We start from the raw sequence: 22,288 nt of genomic DNA on the forward strand, positions 1-22,288 counted from the left end.
GTCGAGATGATTCCATATTATTCAAAGAAGTGGTGGAAGAGCCCTTCTTTTATAGGGAAAAGATGATTGGACTAAAGCTAGCCTGCTATAGGGGTTCTATCCCTTCTCTTGAAATGTGTGGACTTTGCCCGTATGATGTCACGCCCACCACGCTTTGCTCCAGAGGAAGAGGAGGGAACAGAAAAGAGAAAGAGAAGCAAAGAGAACCAAGATGGAAGAACCCTCCCTCCCAAAACTGTACAGATCCCTCTCTGGCTAGTAGCCCTGCCCCTTTTCTTCCCAGTAGGATCAAAGGTCTTGAGAAATGCAGAACCATGGGGTGAAGCCTGGCTCTCTGCGAATGGATGTCCCTCTTGGTTTCCATTCCCATGCCAACGTCCTGTGGAGTGGGTGTCCTGCGGGAAAGGGTGTTACCTGTCCTTACAAAGGATCAAAAGGTAGGAATCATCCAGGGCTACAGTCCTGTCAGTGGACAGGGGTGGCCGCTTGTCTGGGAAGAATACACACAATCCTTCCACAGCTGAGCTGGGCCCTTAGGGATTGCACAGTTGTGAAATCAGTTTAATGTGGCTGGGATGACTCAGAGATGCTGGCTACCATAACCTTACTTAGGTATGGCTTATATTTACAGTTTATTCTGCCACCGGGACAGGATCGACAGAGTTATGCAGTTTTTGAAAGAGGGCTGCATGTCTTAAATGATGCCCCAGCACTGCCGAGATTTGGATGTCAGTGCAGATATCAAGAGAGTCCCCATGGCCTCTGAGCCTGCTGTGTGTCACTGGTAGAGCAGGCGCTTCAGATCAGGATACTGACGCAGCAGGGCACAGGTACACACTATGCTTATGGTCTGGAGTTTATGAATTGGGAATCTGATCAGAGGATTTCCCTTTAAGAGGTGGAATTGCCCGCATTGTGTTATTATTTAATGACAATCGAAACAGTCAAAGTTCCTCCACCTGTTCCAGACGGCAATTCCTCACAACCAAATCTCCAAACTCTTTTTGAGGCCCCAAGGTCTCTTTACAAATTGTTTTTTACATTCATTGATGTGCCAATAAATAGTCTGGAAAAACTCACTAAATAATAACGTTTAACCCCTTCCACCCTTTCCATTCCTCCTTAAACAATAGTTTGCATTTATGTAGTATTCTGGTTGTTGAAAATAGGTGTTCTGCAGGCAGGTGTGTGCTTGTCAGTGCGCATTACGTTGATGACAGCTAAAACGAGCAATTATATTATGCTTAGACTTTTCAAATCTAGTATGTGTGTATTGGCGTCCTTATATCATTTATATGTACTAGAGCAACAGAGGTTTGCCCTAACCCCACTTCTACTGACAATTTGCAGGTCAGGTTCTTGGCACTATCTTCCCAATTCTAAGAACATGACGCATCCGTTCTGTCTGCACTTGAAGCAAGTTGCATTCAACGCGGCAGGTAAAAGCAAGCAGCATCAAAGGGGTTGCATGAAGATTTAGCATGCAGAAAATAAGTTTGCCAGAAAGGTTCCTGACAAGCTCAACATTTTGCTATCCTTGCTCCAGTGTTCCATTCATGGTGAGGGGCCTGGAAATAATGTGCAAATACTTTGGAAATGTGACGGCCATTCTAGGCCATTAACGCCCAATCTAAATTCTACAACATATGTAATGGCCTTATCAGACCAAACTGGAGCAAAGGCTCAACAAAGGACATTTTTGGAATTCTAGTCTCTGGGAATTGCCTTCCTTCATCCGGGCACATTTTAATGCATCACAATAGTGTGTTCCCAATAGATGGTACTAACTTATTCCTGATTTAAACAGAGGAGAAACTCAATTTCTGTATGGTGTGGAAATCCATTAGCATGGTTAAAAAGGAAAGTATAGGAGCGCCCCACCCGTGCCCCCTCCGCACACGCACACACAAACACCCCAGGAAAACTGGACAATAAATTCAATACATTACAGGATCACAGATGAGAAAAGGCAATGTTCCCAATCTTCAGGTCTCTCACTTTAATAACCATTCTCGTTGCTAGACTGCGTTGCCCATCTGTCACAGATTCATTTGCAGTTGTTCTTTTCACCTCTAAAAATGAAATCAACCCATTTCATATCAAACCCCAAGTTCTGCACAACCATATGTCTGCCTGCAAGAGGTCAATCCCGGCGTTTCCAATAGATTTCCCCGCCCCCTTCAAACATTCCGAAACGTATTGAGCTCTTGCGAGGCAGAGCCTATTACTAAATCCCGCCACAATATGTTGTGTCAACATATATATTCTGGTGGCATAAGGCTAGCAACCCAGCAGGGGGCCGGATAGATTACAGGAAGCCGGTATATTTGAGCCCGGTGCAGAACACATCAAACGTTATCTAGCAGCTGGCGGGGGCGATGCAGACATACTGTGTTCTGTGCTCTTTTTCCTTCAGTGTTGAACACTTCTATTTTTAGAAGAATAGGCGCTTTTGCAGGTATAATGTGGAAATAACAGACAGAGTTTAACCTAGTGTTGAGTCTACACAGATATATCAAATGCTACATACATACAAATGTAAAATTGAATTACGCTTCTATGTATTGCATGTCTCTCACACACGCCAGAAGACAAATAGTTCTCCATTACCCCTTTGACGCGTTTCTTGTTTCCATGTGTCTCCCCTTTCACTCCCATTCTCTAGCTCCTGTCGATTTCAACTATTTTCAACATCAAAGCAAGGGACAACGAGGAAAGGCCAGGGAAAGGTTGCCCTCGCTGGCTCCCGAGTGCTGCAGAACGCTGTCTCTGCTGCAGTTTGGCGTCGCCACCGCGCGCGCGCCGCTCCCCTGCCCAGCCGCCCCGCAGAGCAGGAATCCTGAACTTGCTCTCCAGCCCAGCTCTCCAGAGCAATATCCAATTGCAGGAGCAGCGAGCTGAGGTATTCCAATGACAGAAAAGCAATCAGACAAAATAGTGCTCCAGATGGATTTCTTAATCCCTCTGCTGGCAATTAACACTTGAGTGTTCACGATGGGGGAACGGCAGACCTGTCTGCATAGCGCTGGTATGAGTTGGTCAGAAAAGTGGATTTTAAAGTATGGCGGTCTAAAACAGTTATGATTTAGCTTTCTGTGCAAACGTGTATTTTTTTGTTGTTTCAATTTACTTAGTTCTAAAACAGCTACAATAAGCAATGCCGGACTTTGGGGGAAGTATTGCAGAAACGTTGCTCGGGTGTCTGCAGAATTATTGAGGCACTGGGACAGAGGCGAATGTTTCTCTGGTGGAAGAATGCATTGAAAGAACATGTTGCATCTCTAAAAAGCTCATTTTATACCACCCAGCATTCACCGGAGATTTTCTTGGATTTTCCCCATAAATGAAGATAGATCACATGATGTTTAAAAGGTAATTTCTATATGGGCTATTTTCATTCCCAAAATATTTATTACAGTTCCATGTGCTAAAATCCCCACAAAAGTATCGCCATACAAGAATGGTGTTTTTTTTTGGCCATGGAATTTGCGGGGGGACACCTCCACAAACCCCACTCCCATTTACCCCAAAAATTATCCCACAAATAACATTGCCTTTGACTTTTCCCGGCGACCATATATATGGCGACACCATTTGTGGGGATAATATGACTTGAAACCATTGATCACAGCTTAATTTGTGTTGGAATATGGAATATTCAGGAACTCGGATAACAGAAATACATGTTAATCATTTAGAAAGGGCTGCAGAGATTTGCAAGCCCGCTAGGGTGGAAAGGGTTAACCTCTTCTTTACCCCTCGTTGAGCTTTCATCTGCTCTCTGACATGACGACAAGGGTGAGGAAACGGGATCCACCAGCAGCCCAGCCCTGGATAGTGGTGGTGGCAGACACATCCATTCACTAGTCACTTATTTCATCACGTCAGCCCGTCATGGGGTCGAAAGCGGAGCCGCCTTTGGCGGCAACAGCGACTGGTTCAAGCTTGTGTGTTGGCCAAAATCAAGCTGTTCACGTCAACCAGGGCATGGACATCTTAGTAAAATGCAATGTTACGTTTGGCGTTTTGTACATCTGCGGCCATCTTACCGAAATGGTAAACTGAGGCAAGCGCAATTTTGCACGGTGTGAGCACGAGGGCAAAAATTGCACTAATGCAAAAAACATGTTTTGGGTGCATTTTTGCATCCAGGCAAATGCCCTACGACGTCAAGTTTTACCCAGGTGCAAAAATGCATTGAAAACGTTGTTTTCTCCAGTGCAAATAGTATGCAAAATTCCACTTGCACAAGTGTAATGTTTCTATAATCTGGGCCTGGTGGCAATATGTTTTCACTTCAATACTTCTCAAAGTGAACATGTGTCCTTTATGGGCCAAACCCAGGCTTTTGGCTCATCAGCTGTATTGTTATTACACTGTATGTGTATGTATGTGTATTATGTACTTACACAAAAGTGGTTTGCACATGTGCAAACACGCAAACATTCCACAATAAATATTTGCTTCTGAGATATCGATAAGCGCCCCGAAACGGAAAGTGGCTGATTAAGCACTAGACATTTCCTCTCCGCCCCCATTCACTGCTAAAGAATGCATCCGTATTGAGTTGTAAGGGGAGGGCGGGGGGGGGCAGGCACTATTGTTTACTTAGGATTTTTGGAATATGTGGCTGAGATTTAGAGTGCATGCCAGTTTGTACTGGGGAGAAGAGTGCTGGCAGTTAGATTTGGATTTCCAATCCTCCCCCCATACAGCAGAGGGGTGGCCAGGCTTAGCAAGAGAACTTGGAATTGAGGTGTAACCTGCAGGGGAGCTGGGACTAGGAGGGAATGCAGTCCCACAGGATTGGTCTCAGTTTCTGGATTATAAGGTCAGAGCAGGAGACAGGGGCTGAAGGGGGGAGGGGAGGGTGCGCCTCTCAGAGGTCCCGACACCGCTTCAAGGTCAGAGGTGGCACCACTTTCAAAGCCTTTGCGTGCCCTTGTCGGAGCTGATGGCTTCAGCCAAGAAGTCTGGAGACTTAGCCCACTGCAGTGTGTCTGCTCGTGTTTTATATTTCTAGACTTTAAAAAAAAGGACCAATTTAAATGTGGATCTCAGAGGAGGAATTGCCTTGTTATGTTTTTAGCTCATGAATCTGTAATACTAGAAATAGGAAAATATATAGTTATATTTGCAGCTTGGACCTGCCCATGCCTAAAATAGAATTCATTATATTTCAAGCCTAATCATGTAAAGCACGCCCCTACCTGCGCACTGCTCTCAGTACCTGCAGCTATGGAAGTAACAAAAGGGGAAAGAATAGGGGTACATAAGTGGGGTACACCTCAAGAAGCCCTCAAGGAGATGAAGGAGCATATATTTCTCCCAAAACTCAGACCCTCTGTGGCCTGCCAAATTCCAATGAGTTTGTGGCGTGGTTCCGCAGTATCTGGGAACGCGCAACAGTTCTCGGGTCACCTGCTTTCTTAGTGAGACAGATCTGGTCAATTTCAAACCAGTTCAGGGACGACACACCTTGACCCCTCCCTCACTAGGTCTGATTGGTGTTTCTTTTGGAGGAAGCAAAGAACATGAAACGTGGCCTGAGCACGCTCGCCAGCACAGAGTTTAATTCCCCTCATTGTACATGTTTAGCATGCATGATATGACGCCGTTTCCTAGTAGGCGTAGCATTCCTGAACGCCCCCTTAGTGTCAGCATTAGTTATTTACGTTCAGCCTTTTTGTAATGTGGGGGACATGCCCCATCCTGTCTTCCTTCTAAAAGCTCCATAGATCAATGCATACATTTGAGTATTTGTTGGTTTCACATTACGCCAGCGCATAAGACAATTCATTTGAAACACAGGTATAAAGAGTGCATTGTGTGCTTACGACACATGTTTCGGCTCTCCTGACCTGCTTCTGGATTCTGTAAATAGAGGCTGGTCAAGGATGTGAAATCTTCCTTTAGTTAACTCATTCACTGACTGACACACTTTTTAAAAAGACCCTAAATCGTATGGACATGTTCCATTTCACAGTGCACGATGAATTTCTAAGCTTCTGTACTTTGTGAATGTGGATTGAATTTATCATGTTCTGTGCCATTGTCACTGAGGACAGGCTAAAAGGATACGGGTGTTAGGATGTGTGCAAGAACGAACCGGCCATCAATCAAAGGTACCATTGAGTGCCCCCCATTTATCATTAGGCTGTCAGAAAGCCCCTTATATCGCCAGAACAATGCCCCCATCAAGCCCAATTCAGGAGCAGAGGCTGTAGGGTCTATTTTGACTGGTGGCTGGGTCTCTAAGTGACAGGCTGGTCAGAAGAGTATTCAGGTCCCATTGTCCACAGCTAGAAAGGATTTCAGTCTACAGCAAACTGGTCCTGAATAAACGCCGGCGTGGCCCCAGATGGAAAGAGCGGTGACACTCACCCGAAACACTGCCATCTCTTCCAGCAAGACCTCCTCCAAATCGTGCCACGTCTCCTTGGGAATCGACACCACTTTCAGAACTTTCCCTGCATCTTCATTTAGGAAGAAAAGGAGAATAAAGTTATTTTGTCACACACCTTCTCTCACTCACTGTGTGTGCAGAGTTAAAGGAGGGATAGCGCACTCGCCACAGCCATACGCAGAGCGAGACAGCAAAGCCAGACAATTGTCACAGGTGGTGAAGTGCTCAACATTTTTAGTACAGAATTGGTTTCATGGTTCAAGGTTAGTTTTAGAATCACTGTCAGATACTCACCTTAACTGCGTGTATGTCGTTTCCAACCATTGACCAAACAAGGCATTGATCAAAATAAGAATATGGGGGGGGGCATTTTGTAGACCCAAGTGGAGCTGCCTGACGGTGACATTTAAATACGTCAGCAAGGGTCAAATGTGTAGGCTGCCAGGTACCAGGGGCATTTAAGGGACTTCAGAACACACAGTCACTTCTGCGTTCTTCAGGTGAAGAGTTTCTAAATGTGTTTATGTTGATCCCCTTCCTGCCCCTTGAGTAACACCCCCACCAAATAATGGAACTGTTTAAATCTTAAATTAAAGCAGTCACCCCCCACCCCCGCCTGTATAAAGAGCCCTACACAGCACTGGACAGTCTCTGGGCCGCTAAACGGAGCCAGCCCTACAGCTTGCGGGTCGCTTACACCTTGCACTGAAATCATGAGCAAGAACACATGGGCAAGAGCACATGGGCAAGAGCACATGGGCAAGAGCACATGGGCAAGAACACATGAGCAAGAACACATGGGCAAGAACACATGGGCAAGAGCACATGAGCAAGAACACATGGGCAAGAGCACATGGGCAAGAGCACATGGGCAAGAACACATGAGCAAGAACACATGGGCAAGAGCACATGGGCAAGAACACATGAGCAAGAGCACATGGGCAAGAGCACATGGGCAAGAACACATGGGCAAGACCACATGGGCAAGAGCACATGGGCAAGAACACATGGGCTGGTTTACAAATGTTCTCCAAGGAGTAAATCGGGCTTACTCCAGACTTATATCTGAAGTATGCTATTACATTCCCCATGAAGTTGCCATTAATCACTCTAGGTAACTCTTGACTTAAGCCTGGAACATACTACTCAATACACAAATCATAGTAGCAACTGTGACTTACTCCTGACTTAATGAACGACGGGGGATAGTCGATTCACAAAGAAGACAGTAGAAGAACTCGGAATTACTTTTGAGTTTCTTCAGCTTTAAAAACAGAGCTAATAACAGCTTCTTTGTGAAGCAATTAGCCCTCTTGATATTTCAGTCAAGAGTAAGTCAGAGAGACTTCTCGGCTCCAAGGGGTTTGACATGGCTCTGTGGTAGGTGTTAGATTGCGATCAGACAAAACCCCTCGGAGGTACAGTAGTCTAGACCTGCAATCCTAGAAATGTAAGCTTGACAGAAACACTAAGAAAGTGGGGCATTCATGAATACACAACATTTGCACCCGGGGAAGGGGACTCTGCAATAAGGTGGCTGGAAAAGTGAGTGAGAACACACTGTCTACCCAAGGCCACGCCCTCAGTGGAGCCATCTTGATTGTGGGGAGGCAACAGGGAGCCTCTCCATGGTGCCTCCCAACATCCCCACCCTCCCCCCAACCCAAAACATCCTGCTCCCTTTCCCCACCTCTCTATCTCCCTCCCCACTTACCTGCTGGACCGGAGCTTTGTGCTCCTGTCCCTGCGCTCCGCCCGCCTGTGGCCACCATGGAAATAAAAAAGGTACTAAGTCTTTTTTTGTTTTTGTTTGGCTACAGGAGATTGGGCTCCTGCAATGCACGTGGAGCACTTCTCCCGTAAAATAACTCTGTGTCTGAATAGGAACCCCTCCTTGTCGGGCATGTAAATCAGTGGCAACAGCCCACAGCCCTGCCTATGCGTGGGCTGGTGAGCTGCTTGCTGCCCATGTACCCCCCCCCCCGATGTAGTGATGGCTATAGTAACCTGCTTGAGATATTGCAAAAGCAGTGCTTATAATGCTGCGGGGGGGGTGTGAATGGCAACAAGGAAAAGTAGGATCCACTTTGGCAATATGTCTTGGGAACTCAGTATGTAGGGGTGGTTATGTTTTTAGGAATAAAGAAAAAACGAAATCCATACATGCAAAGCCACAAAGTACTGAACACTGTGAAGGTTAACGTTACTCAGGACAGCAGGTTGGGACATTTGAAATAAGGCCCCTTGAGGGGAGGCCACAAGGAGTATTGTCAGGTTTCTGAAATCCCTTCCTATCCAGGGGATAACAGTATTATTAAAATCAAAGTGTCTGTAAAGCGAGTGATGTGTTTCATGATCTTCTGTATTTCTCATGTGAATCCGGGTAGTAGGCCGCACTCTAATACTTGTTCAGCAATGTTCCCTTTAGTACAGACGGTGCCCGCCGGGCGTTATTTGACCCCGCTGCATAATGCTGCATTCGGTGGGGTGTCCCTCTGTCTCACAGGCCGCCTGCACAAGGGCACTGGGTTCTGTTTCACATGAACCTAGATGGGCATTACCGAGCAACAGGGGATACACGGAAAAGGGCGCCATTAGGCGGCTAGAAAATGAAGAGGACGCTTAGAAGCACATGCAGTAAGCAGAAAAAGAGGGTTCCTGTGACAGGCCGACTTATTAGGGTGGGCCCACAGGGTACACCCCCATTGTAGATATGTGTCTGTTACTGTCCAATAATCTGACCTACGCTGACTGGGTATGAGCGGAAGCAAAGATGGTCTGAGAAGGGGGGGGCATTGGGGTAAAGCCCCTGAGAAGAAGCATTTGGGGCCGGCCGGTAACCGGAGGTTAGTCAGGCTTGTCATCTGCAGAGGACGCTGGGAGTGTACTCCACCCCACAAGAAAGCCCACATTGTTAATATAGCTCTGATATGGGAGTTCTAATTCTGATCAAGTGCGATACAGTGGACGCAACATTCTCTAATTCTCCTCAAAAAGTAGATTTTCGGCACTTCCAAAAGCAAAACAAAACACAACACAACACAGCACACACACCAACACACACACACACACACACACACACACATACATACACCCCCCCTCAGTGCAAGCTCAAACCACAGCCTCCACTCAACTCACCAACGCCCTCAAACAAAATTCAGTCCGTTCCCGCACTTCCACCCACCCTCAATGTTCAGATATGACGTTCACGCGTGCATTTGGCATCTTTATGGGACATACATGTGAGCAAGTCATGCTTCAGGGCCCTCCTCTTTAGCTAAATATTGGATATGGCGTTTTTATATTTATTTAATGGATGCAACTGCTGATAGGCAAGTTCCCCTTCATTAGAAGTGCAGTCTAGTAAATAGATAAAGTGCAGGCCTTGGTGTATGTTTATACCATTGGGTGTTAATGTTTCTATGGGGAAACTATGGCTCAGGGAGGAACAAGGTGGTTAAGAGGCCTGTGTCACTAGGTCGCGATGCTGCCTTTCTAGAACACCCTCTTGCAGGCCTCAGCACCCTCGGCAGGGGTGGGCTGAACTACCAGGAACTCTGGAGATTTCCCAGCAGGCCTCGGCACCCTGGGACTCTATTGTGTGGTAACCCATTTTATTTTCAAATGCTCTCACAGTAAAAGGCTTGGGCTTGATGAAAGTGTGTAATATGGGGCCCCTTTGTAAATAATGTCCAGGGCCTCTTTTGGTTCCCAGACCAACCCTGTGCAGCATTCTGTACTGCACAGCTCGTCAGTTCGGTTCAATTCTGATGAGCAAACTCGATCACGCAAAACTCGAAACACCCTCATTTTGGGGGGATTATGTTCCCCAAACTTTTAGAGAAATGCACCGAGAAATGTTTGAGTTAACTTAAGGGTAAACATGTAGGGTGCTGAGAAGTGGTGCAGACTTCTGCCTTCCCTCACAAGTCCCCATAACGCACCCCACTGGCGCCTCGCAGGTCCACACATTACATTGGGACATGTTAGAGTATGTTTCCAGCGCTCGTGTGCTGCCAACAGAAACCCATGTTTAAGAGGGTGTGAGGCCATGAGGAGCGGTGGAGGAGTCAAGCGGGGCTCATTTGCACCCCAGAAAGTCACACCCCAAATTTCACAGGTCACTGAAACGTTGAACTGGCGACCCAGAACATTGCGCGGGTCACCTTTGGTGCATTATGAATAACCATGTGCGTGATAACATGATTCAACCCACGTGTAGGTGAACTAGCCCGAGTCACTGGACTGCACACCGTGATTAACCCTTTACTAGTTCTTCGCTTGGCATATACTTGAGGCAGGCCACACGTTATTAACTCGTGCAAATTGAACTCATTTCAGGTAGGTTAGCGTGACTGCCCTGCCCCGGGCCTGTGCACGGCGCTCTCACCAGCACAGAGAGCGAGCATTCTAATGGGAAGCCGGTGACCTTCACTCACACTCACCCTGCATTTGAACTGGTGACCTGGGCGATGAAGGCAGCCCCGAGGCACTCAGCCACCTGACCCGGACATTTTCTGGAGACGAAGCTCCCAGACCGCCCGGGGAATGTTCACCTCGAGGCCGAGGCCGGCGCCTCGGGAGACATTCCTCTGGTCCTGGGCTCATTTCTACTGTAGGGTGAAAAGGGTTTCCAGCAGTGAAAGGGTTAAGCACATGGCACGAGAGAAGGCAGGTCCGGTGGCAAGTGAAAGGAATATGGTCTCACACGCCCCCCTCCCCTTCCCCTTCAGGCGCTGACAATCCCTAGAAAGGAATGGGTGAACCCCCACTTCGCAAGGCAAGAACATCCTCCCATGGCGCTCTTTTGGATGGTCGGTTGTGAGCCATTTCATTCAGTAATGAAGTAATGACACCGACTAGTAAAGTGCTTTGAATGAGAACATTCTGCGTTGAAGCACTATATATATATATATATATATAATTGTTACATATCTCCAAAGCCAGCCCACTTACTATGCACCCTCTACACCCAGCTATGATCATATTTAAAATATATATATATAAATGTATCAAGGAAAAACTGAGTTCAGAGTAAACGTGTGACCTTTGCCCCAATCTGAAGGCATAGTATCCCCCACTGGCTGGGCTGCTGTAGAGTTTACAGACTTGTTTGGAATGTGTGAAAGTTCCCATGTGCCCTCTGTCCAGGCTTCAACTTTTTCTAACTTGCTGCTCAAGTAGTCGGCGATTGGATTTCAAAGATGTTCACACAAATTGAATTGCAGCACTCTGCAGGATCAATCGGGGTTGCTTGGGAGCCAAGGCAGGAGATGGGGTTACTGTGATTAATTCAATTTACTGACAGATGTGCCTCAGCTGTGCTCACCCACACCTCAGGTGATGCAGACAAGATATGTTTAGAATGGACCTTTTCACAGCAAGCTTTTTCACAGGAAACCTTTCCGGTATAACAAACCTATCAGGTTTCTACCTGCAGGACCCTGCAGCCGGGTACATTTCCCAGCCAATAGATTCACAACCCTTTGCATCAAAGGCCGAGACACGCACAAAACAACATATCACGAGGGACCTGCACAGGGAGGAAGGAGACTCCGCTTCACACGCGTGCACTCATTTCCTTTTCTTTCAAAAGCACCGATTCATGCAGATTAACTGATGCACAGTACAACATATCGAATGCAATAGATACATGACAACATTAGCCATTCCATTTGGGAGACAGTCAATTGCATTCTGGGACTTGTAGTTCTAGACTTGTAATTCGGTAAATCCAGGACTACACGTTCCACAATGCAAAGTTAAAACCAGGACTGGACTTACTTGTCCCCAACGGAATGGATAATGTTATGCTTTGCATTTGGGAGAGAAGAGTTTTAGCACAAGAAAAATAATTGCACAGTTATAGAAATGCATTAAAAATGTGTTAAGACGATATATATGTAAATATGGCATATATAACGCGCGTATACAGAAGAGTTTTAAGGCGCGACGAGGCAAGCGAGGGGGAACAGAGGGAAGACAGAGACAGCAATCTTACTAGGCCCGGTGACATTGAGATCATGCAAGTGCAGGGAAATATATATATATATTCACAGAAAACAAGTTTGTTAAGGGAAGTTGCACCAATAAAAAGCTATGAAATTCGGTGAAGAAAAAAAAAAAAACTTTGTTAAAGGAATCTTAGGGTTACAAGTAAAACCGAAAACCACCAGAAATGTGCCAGTTATGGTAAGCTAAGCAACCATAACTCGCGCCACCACCGTGCACTGCTAAGACTAACACCCAGGGCTTCACAGATGACATCACAAATGTCATTGATGACATCACATGTCTGGGCCACTTGTTTGTTCACTGACACATCTACGTCAGGCGGTTTTGTTCAGTGATAGAATATAAACATAAAAAAGGGGAGATATATATATGTGTGCTACCATGCAGTGCACCCTAAATACCAGGTATGAAAATATTGAATTATGGCCGGCAATCTTTCAAAACACGATTTTCAGCACTTCCCTTTGGTTGGCGGTCTCTGTGTTCTTTCTCCAATTTTAGGTCCTGTTATTTTTAAATTTAATTTGTATTCTTGCGTCCCAGGCCGAAAAAATACTCAGTGACAGTCGCATATCAAGCACCACCTGAAATCTGTTCTTTTCAGCATCGTTATTTGCACAATAAACACCTTGTCAATCGCATTTTAAGAATTCTACAGGAAGGATAAGTCCATGCTGCTTGATGGACACACACCTGTTTGATCAAAGGATTAGCACTATCTATAAACTAGTTTAGAAATCAACCTTAAGGCAGGTTTGTTCTGGCACTTGGTCATTTCTCTTTACTGTTTATACCATGTGCTGTTCTATATCCCATCACGTTGGTGTGATGCATTGTGTCATAAGATCCATATTAACTGTGCTTGCTATGCCAGCTACATTGTCCATGTGCCAGGCTTCTGTATCCCGTTACCTGCCCTCCGCATTCCCTCAAAATCTCCACATATTGTAAATGCTCTCTTTCCTGGGACTGCCTCCTGTAATGTTCCCTATGTATGTCATTTCTGGGATTATTATTATCCCAACCTTCAAAAAAATGCAAATCAAATTCTCCGATACATTGAAAGCAAGAGTTGCCAGCCAAATACAGTCCAACAGGACCTTAAAATGCCATGTGTTGCCCCATCAAGAAGGTTTTTCACACCACGCAACAATGTGTGCAGTTTATACGTTCCCGTCCTGCCATGGCCCCTGTGTGAACTGATGGAAGAGTTTGCCACACATGTAAAATATTAGTGTACGAGGCTTCAACACAGTGATCATTTTCCCGGTGATTTATGGCTGGCATCACCGTGAGCAGAGCCTCGGGATTTATGGCTCTGGAATCTGAAAGCTGACCCTAAGCAGCACATGGCAGATTTGTAGTTGGTGCCATTCAGAAATAGTATCACCCCCCTCGCAGCGGAGTAGACGTCCGCAGTCTTCTCTTCTTTACTGGCACCCTGAGTTTGTCACTTGAGTGGCGGGAACGATAAATCCTGCTTATCGATACAATGTGTGGTTAGCGAAATAATCTTTTCCGCACATATCTTACTTCTCTGATTTGGACCCCATGAGAAACCTGGTTGGCTTGTGGCAGGATCCTCACCTGTGCCGATGAACATGACGTCATATTGGCCGTCCTCGGCGTCGACTCGATCGACGACTAGCTGCGTGAATTGGTAATCGACATCCGTTTTGATGATGATTGGGCGGTTGTTGATGGGGAACACGGCGTTGTACATTGCTGGATGGCTGCGGGCGAACATTATGACATCGTCGGGGAGATCTTTAGTGGAGTCGAAGCCGCCAAAGGTTTTGCTGGGACACTACACAACCAAAATAAAGAGATAAAACACAGAGCAAACATTTGTTAATATCATAAGTGGTATAAGGAATACCTCAGCGAGCGCAGATCAACGCACTGGCTAGGGTAGACGTGTATAATGAGAGTGTGGAAATTGTGCAATTATTTGAAGAATATTCAGTCGATTGATATTGATATTTTATTTCTATCGCGCTTGTACACAAGTGTTTCAGAGCGCAACAAGGGAAGGGGGGAGAACATCGGAGAACAAAACACCAATCTTACTAGGCCCAGTGACATAGAGAACGCGCAAGTGCATTGGAACAATTGATACATTGTTTGCTTGCATGTCTGATATTATCTTGAAAAGAAAAATAACGAAAATACGAATGATTAAATCTAAAAATGAAAGAAAATTCTAAATGTTTGTTTTTGGGAAGTTACATGATTAAACAAAGGGCAGGGGGCTCCCCGTAACCCAAAAGGAGATTGGGAAAATAGAAAAGAGCAACAGCACCCTCCTGCCTTTTAGGGTGGATTAATCAATATATATTTATAAAACTATGAATAATTAAGTACTCCCATAATGTATATGGTCTAAAGTAACCTAGAAGCCAGAGGTGTGTTAAAAAAAAACCTCCTATACTTGATTGTGCAACAAAAAAACAAGAAAAAACCACTAACAATAAGAACTAAAGACACTCTTTTTTGTGAATGTGGTTGCGACAATGAGGCAAAATAGGCGGTTAAAGGGAAAGAAAATGTTGGTCTTTATTCAGATTTAACCAAATAATGCTGGTTAGCAAAAATTAAATTTCTTTTTCCAGAGTCCTTCTGGGTGTTCTTTTTGTGGAGCAAATGCTTTCCTCTGTTTTCTTGTAGGAGACGCTATAAGGACCCCTGACAATCTTCTTCCAGTTAGTCCTTATACGCCCAGGTGCTTCCTGTCGTTCCGGAATCCAGGTCTGATCGGCTCTGCAAGGAGAACAAGAATGAGCACCCATCTTCCAACTATCTGGCTCTTTATATAGGCATGTAAGAATGGGCCAATCAGGGTCTACTTCCTGTCTTGGAGCATAAAAACCCCCATAGGCCCCGCCCCCTTTTCCTTGTGAGCCAACCTCTGTGTTCTTCCCTGACCCTGTTCCCCTGGATGTCCTGCTGCCGCCCAGGTAAGTGTCTGCTGTTTTTGTTGCCCCCATGTTCGGGCTATGTATCCCCGGTAATAGGACTCCCCCTGTGGGTCTGTGGCTTTGCTGAAGCGGATCGGCTTCCTCCAGTCTGCGGGGCACGTGGTTGGTGTCCTGCTCGCGGTTGCAATACACGCGGACCACGTCTCCATGCGGAGACTGGGCTTCTTCTATCCGGTGGCCAGTTGTAGTCAGCTCCTCATCGCCGCTACAGTTTCCTTCCTCCTTCCTGCTGGTCGTCAGTGCCGCTCTGACAAGGCGAGTCTTCCCCGGCTGGACTCGGAGTTCTGCTTCTCGGCCCGTGTAGTCAGGGTTTTCGTCCTCGCGAGGACGTTTCGGTAACCTCGTCTCTGCGGGCTGACCCATGGTCGGCTGTTCGGGGTTCTTACCAAGCACTGATGTTGTGTTCTCCCACTCATTTAGATCCTCTGTTCGGGGTACATTGGGTTTGCCTGTGTGTTCCCACCACTCGCCTATCATACAGGTCGCGTTTGATTCTTTTTCAAGCCCGTATGTCTCCCTTCCATATTCCTGGGTTGTGTGGTTCCCCATGTCTGGGTCCTTACCGTGGTCAAATAAATGTTCAATTCAAAAGATCAGTTCAATGCAAGATGTTTCCACAATCCACAAATACATGCACACACATCAATCAGAAAAAGAAAAATAACATATTACATACAGAATTCCATTACAAACAAGGAGCGATTGGGAGGACTAGCTGTGATCATGTAATTCATAAAAAACAATTGGCCGATATGACCGTAATAATATTAAAAATTATTTAAAAGCTGCATTATGGTTTTAAACAACTTGTAAAATTGTGCTACAGTCCTGAAAGAAATGACAGCCTGCATTATCCATATACAAGTCTGTGCATAGTGTAATTATTACAATGTATGGTAACTTGGTTATTTACTAATAAGAAAATGACATCACTAGACACCTGTAATAAACAATTACAGCAGATATGATGTTACAACTAGACTGTAATAAAAACACATGTAACTGGCCTGCTCTATGATACCATGATACAACAAATTATTACAAATCGTTTCTTTGTAATAAGTTAAGATTAACCAAGAATTTAAACCCCCGTGTTATGTTATAGTTTGGTTCAAATCTGCCTGGCGCAAACCAATTGCAGAAAGAATATTCAATCGGGTTTTGTACACGCCCCATTTTAATGATCCAGGTTAAGCAAAAATAGTTGAACACCCTTCACTGCCTTCCCTTTAACAGTGGTTATTCGGTCCCTCAGCGATAGAGTCTGGTCTAGTCCCCACATTTCCAAAATGTTTTTGACTTCTTTGTTATTTCCCCTTTTAACAAAAAATGAAGAAAGAACACCACCGTGGTGGAGAGGATGGGATGGCTCCGATGTGTCTCCTTGTGCCAAATTAAACACCATGGGACTGATTTGCAAATAATACCGTCTTAAACCAAGTTACACCTGTTAACAGGAACAGGTAAGAACCTCTGAAAGTAAAACGGATTCACAAAGAGTTCAGGTGTAACTTACTACAACTGGGGAAAAACGTGCAAGTTTCACTCAAATACAAAATACACATTTTTAAAAGAACTCGTAAGCCTACGATTGGTTGCCCAGCTTGGCATAAGTTTAAACCACATCACTTATGACGAACAGTGACAGCAAATCTCAAACCTTTATTCTTCTTACTCAAAGTATTTTAAATCACAAATTCCCGCATAAGCCAAATACACCACACACGTACATGTACATTGTTTCCCTGTCCACTTTGCACATATTCCTTACACCTAAAAAGTTCAATTGTAACAAATGATTTTTAGCAACGTTTTTTAAAGAAAAATTGTAGCTCTTGATTATAAATTAATCAACCTTGTGTTATGTACCTTCAAGGCCTCGTCCCTGCAATTCAGGGTAAAGTCTTGTGATTGGTGTTGCAGCCCATACATCATACATGTGTGCCAATGCAACCTGTATGATACTGTATAAGAGGTCATGTGCAAATAAGTACGATGCCCTATTAGTCAAGTTCAAAAAAAGAAATCACACAGGTCAGCTGGGGTGACAGCATGCTATGCCCATGCGATGCCAAAGATTTCCCTGAATCCAATTTCACCTACTCAGAAATGTTTGAATTTGCTTTTCTTCAAATTGGTTAGGTAAGTAGGTACATTTTAAAACATAGATGGGGGTGAGGTTAGGGAATAGGATAAGGTATTGGGAGGTGGGGTTGGGGGGTCTCCCCCCGCATAATAAAAAAACATATTTGAAGACTTTTTTTTGTGTAGATTTCTCCTTAAGGTGAAGTGGAGTCGGTGAAATCACTGACTTCTATGCCTATGACCCTGTAAAAAGAGACGGGGGATTACACACTGAAAGGATTTGAACATTTCATGATTTGGGCTTTTTCTGTTTTACTGAAATGCGTCAAAATGAACACCACAAAAGTCAGAGTTGTGATCACGTTTAGTGCACTGTGGTCTGTGCCTTTTTGTGGTCCGATGACGATGTTTATTCACTCTCAGCAGAATGTTTCCAGTTGGTCCAATACAAGGTTTCTATCTATTCTCAATAGGCCTAAATCCAAGCCCACTCCCTAGAAATCCAAGATACTCTCGTCTAGTTTGCACTGTTCTCACACGAGGGCAGTGTTATAATCACTAATGCCAGGCTGCAAGGACAGTACAAGCCCACACCCGCTGATCCCTCTCACTCCATAGACAACATGTTTCACATGTTCTGATGAGGAGGAAAGGTATGCCTCATATGTTATTGAAATGCATGCATGGGAAAGTTACATGTTTACGAACCTGCATTGTGATAGCAGCCGAGGGCCACTGAAAGTTAATGGATCCTTCCTATCCCTTCAATAGATATGTCTTGTAATGTTAATAAATAGCACCCAAGGATAGATAGAATGGTAGGCAGGTAGATAGACAGACGGTTAGCAAGATAGATGAAGAGATAGATAGTTACATATAGATAGATAGATAGATAGACAGACAGACAGACAGACAGACAGACAGATAGATAGATAGATAGATAGATAGATAGATAGATAGATAGATAATCAGACAGATAGATAGACAGATAGATAGATAGATAGATAGATAGATAGATAGATAGATAGATAGATAGATAGATAATCAGATAGATAGATAGACAGACAGACAGATAGACAGACAGACAGACAGACAGACAGACAGAGAGAGAGAGAGAGAGAGAGAGAGAGACAGACAGATAGCTAGATAGATAGAGAGATATATATATAGAGAGAGATAGATAGATCGATAGATAGATAGATAGATAGATAGATAGATAGATAGAATGTGATATGCAGACATTCATTTTAATTAATGCCAATGGCTAGCCTCACAGAGCATACATCGATTCTCAACTAAGTGAAACACACCTTGACATGCAAGCATGCATTCCGAGGCCATCCCATCTGGCAGGGGCCCAGGAAAAGCGATCAATTGCCTTTGCTGTAACCTTCATGAACTCCAACATGATTTATTCATCTGGCGTGTCATGAATAATCAGTGTTGTTAAACTGAAGGTGTATGTACAAAGGAGACCTTGACACAATGTTTAAAGATGATGTTTTACTGTGTAACAAAGTCACACCTTTCTGTTTTATTTTATTAAAGAGGCACAGTGCAACAAGCTTTTCTGCAGTGTGACATTACTTAAAAATACATAGCAGGATGCATGGAAGTAACACTGCTGTCAGTGATGAGGCTGTGTTTATTAACACTAGATGTACTCTATCCGTTGTTAAAAAGCATTGATTATTGATATAATTATGCTTCCAATTTAGATGTTAACAAGTGTTTAAACATTCGTTTTAAACACTGTAACCAAAGCCCACCAGCCCTGTTGTGCAATTGCATCTGCTTTCTATTAGCCTGGGCAGCAAACGGGGCTTAACGGAGGGCTTGCAAAACAGATAAGCATTAGACTAAAAAAGGAGTCATTTCTCAGAAGTATTTGTGAGGAGCCAGGAATGAGACATGGACACAGAGGAGTTGTGTTTTTGGTTATAGACTTTTATTAAATAATAACGGGTCTGGAAAATGCTTCACTATCCCAAATCTAAGAGGTATTTCCCTGCCTCAACCAAAACTAAGGGCATGTCTTTTGTCAAGATGTCTAAAGCAAAACTGTCCTGTGTCCGAAATCCTATCCTAGCTCTCATATTCTAAAAGTAACTCAAGGTGCAAAGGATATTGTCTTTGGCCTGGAAAGCACACACAATGTTTAAATCCAACAAAAAGGTATAAATCCAACAATGGTCTGAACTGGTTAATATTCACAGTTCCAGAGAACGACTCCCTTTCCCAGGTTTCACTCCAGCTAAACAAAAGTTCAAAAATAATAAAGTTCTTTGAAGGCTGAGAGGCTACCTCCTCTTGGTGCCACAATCCACTCCTGGGAAAATGGCTCCCTTCACCAGGTTTCTTTCCAACTTCAATGTATTTCACAATCCTAAGGGCATATGTCTTCTTTTCAATGTTCTTTTCACAACTTGGGTCTGGGTCCCAGACTTGCAGTACACCTGGTACATCCCTGCCAGGTTCTCTTCTACATTCCATATATTTTAAAATCCTATGGGCAAGCATCTTCCTTGGGATTTTCTTATGCAATTTGTTCACCAAACTTGGGTTTGCCTGGTATACACTCTTGCCAGGCCCTTTTATGCAATTCACTTCACATACTTGGTTTTGCCTGGTATACTCTCCTGCTGGGACTTTCTTAGGCAGTTTCTTTACATAGTGTGTGCCCAGTTCTCTTAACTTGTGCATTCACTTTGATACACAAAAGATACCAGGTAGACTCTCCTGCCAGGTCTTAATACACAATGTCTCTCTAGTTTTCCCTTTTTGGTCTTCCCTAATTTCATACTGTGGAACCCAGACCCCAATCCCACTATCTAGGGCTTCAAATACTTTGCTCAAAAGTGCTTCAGAATCCCAATTCTATTCCTGGGTTTACTGGTTATTTTCCTATATTTTCTGTACATTCCCGACTTCGAATCAGGCGCTTAACCAGCTCTCGCAACTCTCTCTGACCCTGCAGGCACCTCTGGAAGGTTTTCAGTCCTCAGCCGGTGCTGCAGTTGCCTCACCTGTCAGAAACCATGGCTGCATTGTCCTGCTTTGCCAGAGCCTCCACAGAGCTTTCCTGAGCATGTCGCTCACGGGCTGCCTTCTCACTTTGTCTTGCCGCCTTGTCTTCTGCACCGCTGCTGGTCACCACACTCCCGGTTTCTCCATGTACCTCTCAAAATGGCAGCTTGGGTTTCCCAGCAGAACCTAGCCGGTTGGATCTCTCGGTCAAGCGGCATCCTCGATCTGCTCCAATATGAAGAAGAGGAACTTCATACTTCTGTTCCAGGCCTGGTTTTAAATTGTGTAGGTCCAATTGGATTCTTCCAGCTACTAGACTGCTGGTGTTGGTTTTCATTGGTAGTAATCTACATTGCTCCTTGCCTCTTCTTCATCTCTGTTTTTGTCACTTGGTTTGTTATCTGATATTGAAAAGTACTGTCAGTAGGCATGGCACGTTGTTGAGGGGGTGGGAGGGTGGATGACAGTAACCCATCAAGGCATGAGGAATGCAGGGAATATTCCTAAAAGGGGAAGGGGGATCCCTGGCTCTCCCGATGTGATCCTCCCACAAATAGCCACCCGCAGGGTCAAGATCAGCTAGGAGCTGCCATCCACTGGCTACATGGGGAGAGGCTTTCCTCGGGAGAGGAGTAATGACATCATCCGGTTCATCACACATTGCACTTAATCATGGATTAGCCTTAGACCGCATCTGGTGAGTAGCCACCAGGGGGACACAGCAACCCAGCCAAGAAAGCTAATGACTATAACCAGTTGTATAGCCTCCAAGACATTTTATAAGGAAATGGTGGTCTTAAGGTGTCTGTCAAGGCACACGTCTCGACATATATGGTTTGCAAATCAGCATACTATCACGCCATTATTCACCAGGGTTTTGCTCCAGTTTAAACCTTCCAGACATGCCCCTACCAACACGTGCTAAAGAAGTGCCCACTTACAAGGTACACTGGGTATCCAAACATACCATAGGCCAACAAATATCTGACTGTTTAACTATTGAACAATGAGGTATAATGTTCAATTGCATAGTGTGCATGTATGGCATGTCCAGAAAAAACAAAGCATGCATATGCTGCAATGCAGCCTCCACAGCCCACTGTGCTACGCAAATACACACATTCTTCTTTATAGCTTTACACTAGTCGAAGGGACCTAATGTAACATAGAACCAAATATTTGTTATCATTAAAATGATATGGGTACATCAGTCGCTGAAAGTGAGGTCTTCTAATCAGACCCCCTTTCATAATGCTCCATGCTGCAAAGCATTGTGCAAGCTTGAAACTCTGATGGGCTTGTCTTCTGACACCTCTCTGCAGCTGCCTTGTAGTTCTGCAATTTGGAAGCAGAAGACAGCACGTTTATCCCTGCCAGCAGATTGTGGAAGCCCAGCGCTGTAGCAGCCAGTTTATTCATTTAACCATGGTCAATCCAGGTCCTAAATTAAATAATAGACCTGTGTGATCCCATTACCTGCTAGCAGTTGGTTAATAACTAGACAAACGCCACATCAGTTTATGACATTGTGGTCTGTGAAAATCCACAATTATACAAACCAGAAGTTTTGGTGTAATTTTTTCAGCCTAGTTTATTGTCCCTTACCGGCCAAGGTCTCTTGTGTATTCAAAGTCCAAGGCTGAGTTTCACCCAAAATAGTGCATGTTGGCAAGACCCATGTTGGCGCGCACATCGAAGTACATTTAAGTACACTGTTCACTGGGGACAGTGTGTTCGAGCTGCTCTACCGCGTTGTGCATTTTCGCCGCGCAAGGAC

The 22,288-nt window shown here is 44.7% G+C and overlaps 1 protein-coding gene across 2 annotated transcripts in view; it reads right to left on the reverse strand.

Annotated features, from left to right (window-relative positions):
- Positions 1 to 22,288, reverse strand: part of SEMA3A (semaphorin 3A) — a 469,097-nt gene that overhangs the window by 64,965 nt on the left and 381,844 nt on the right. For both annotated transcript variants that reach the window (XM_069627820.1, XM_069627819.1), the window contains exons 11-12: positions 14,009 to 14,228; positions 6,385 to 6,476 (exon numbers count right to left, since the gene is read on the reverse strand). In XM_069627820.1, the coding sequence (XP_069483921.1) occupies positions 6,385 to 6,476; positions 14,009 to 14,228 (312 nt within the window). The remainder of the gene's footprint in view (positions 1 to 6,384; positions 6,477 to 14,008; positions 14,229 to 22,288) is intronic.

The sequence above is a fragment of the Ambystoma mexicanum genome, chromosome 12 (assembly GCF_040938575.1).
Source record: "Ambystoma mexicanum isolate Mex_15411 chromosome 12, UKY_AmexF1_1, whole genome shotgun sequence".
In the NCBI taxonomy this organism is placed as follows: Eukaryota; Metazoa; Chordata; class Amphibia; order Caudata; family Ambystomatidae; genus Ambystoma; species Ambystoma mexicanum.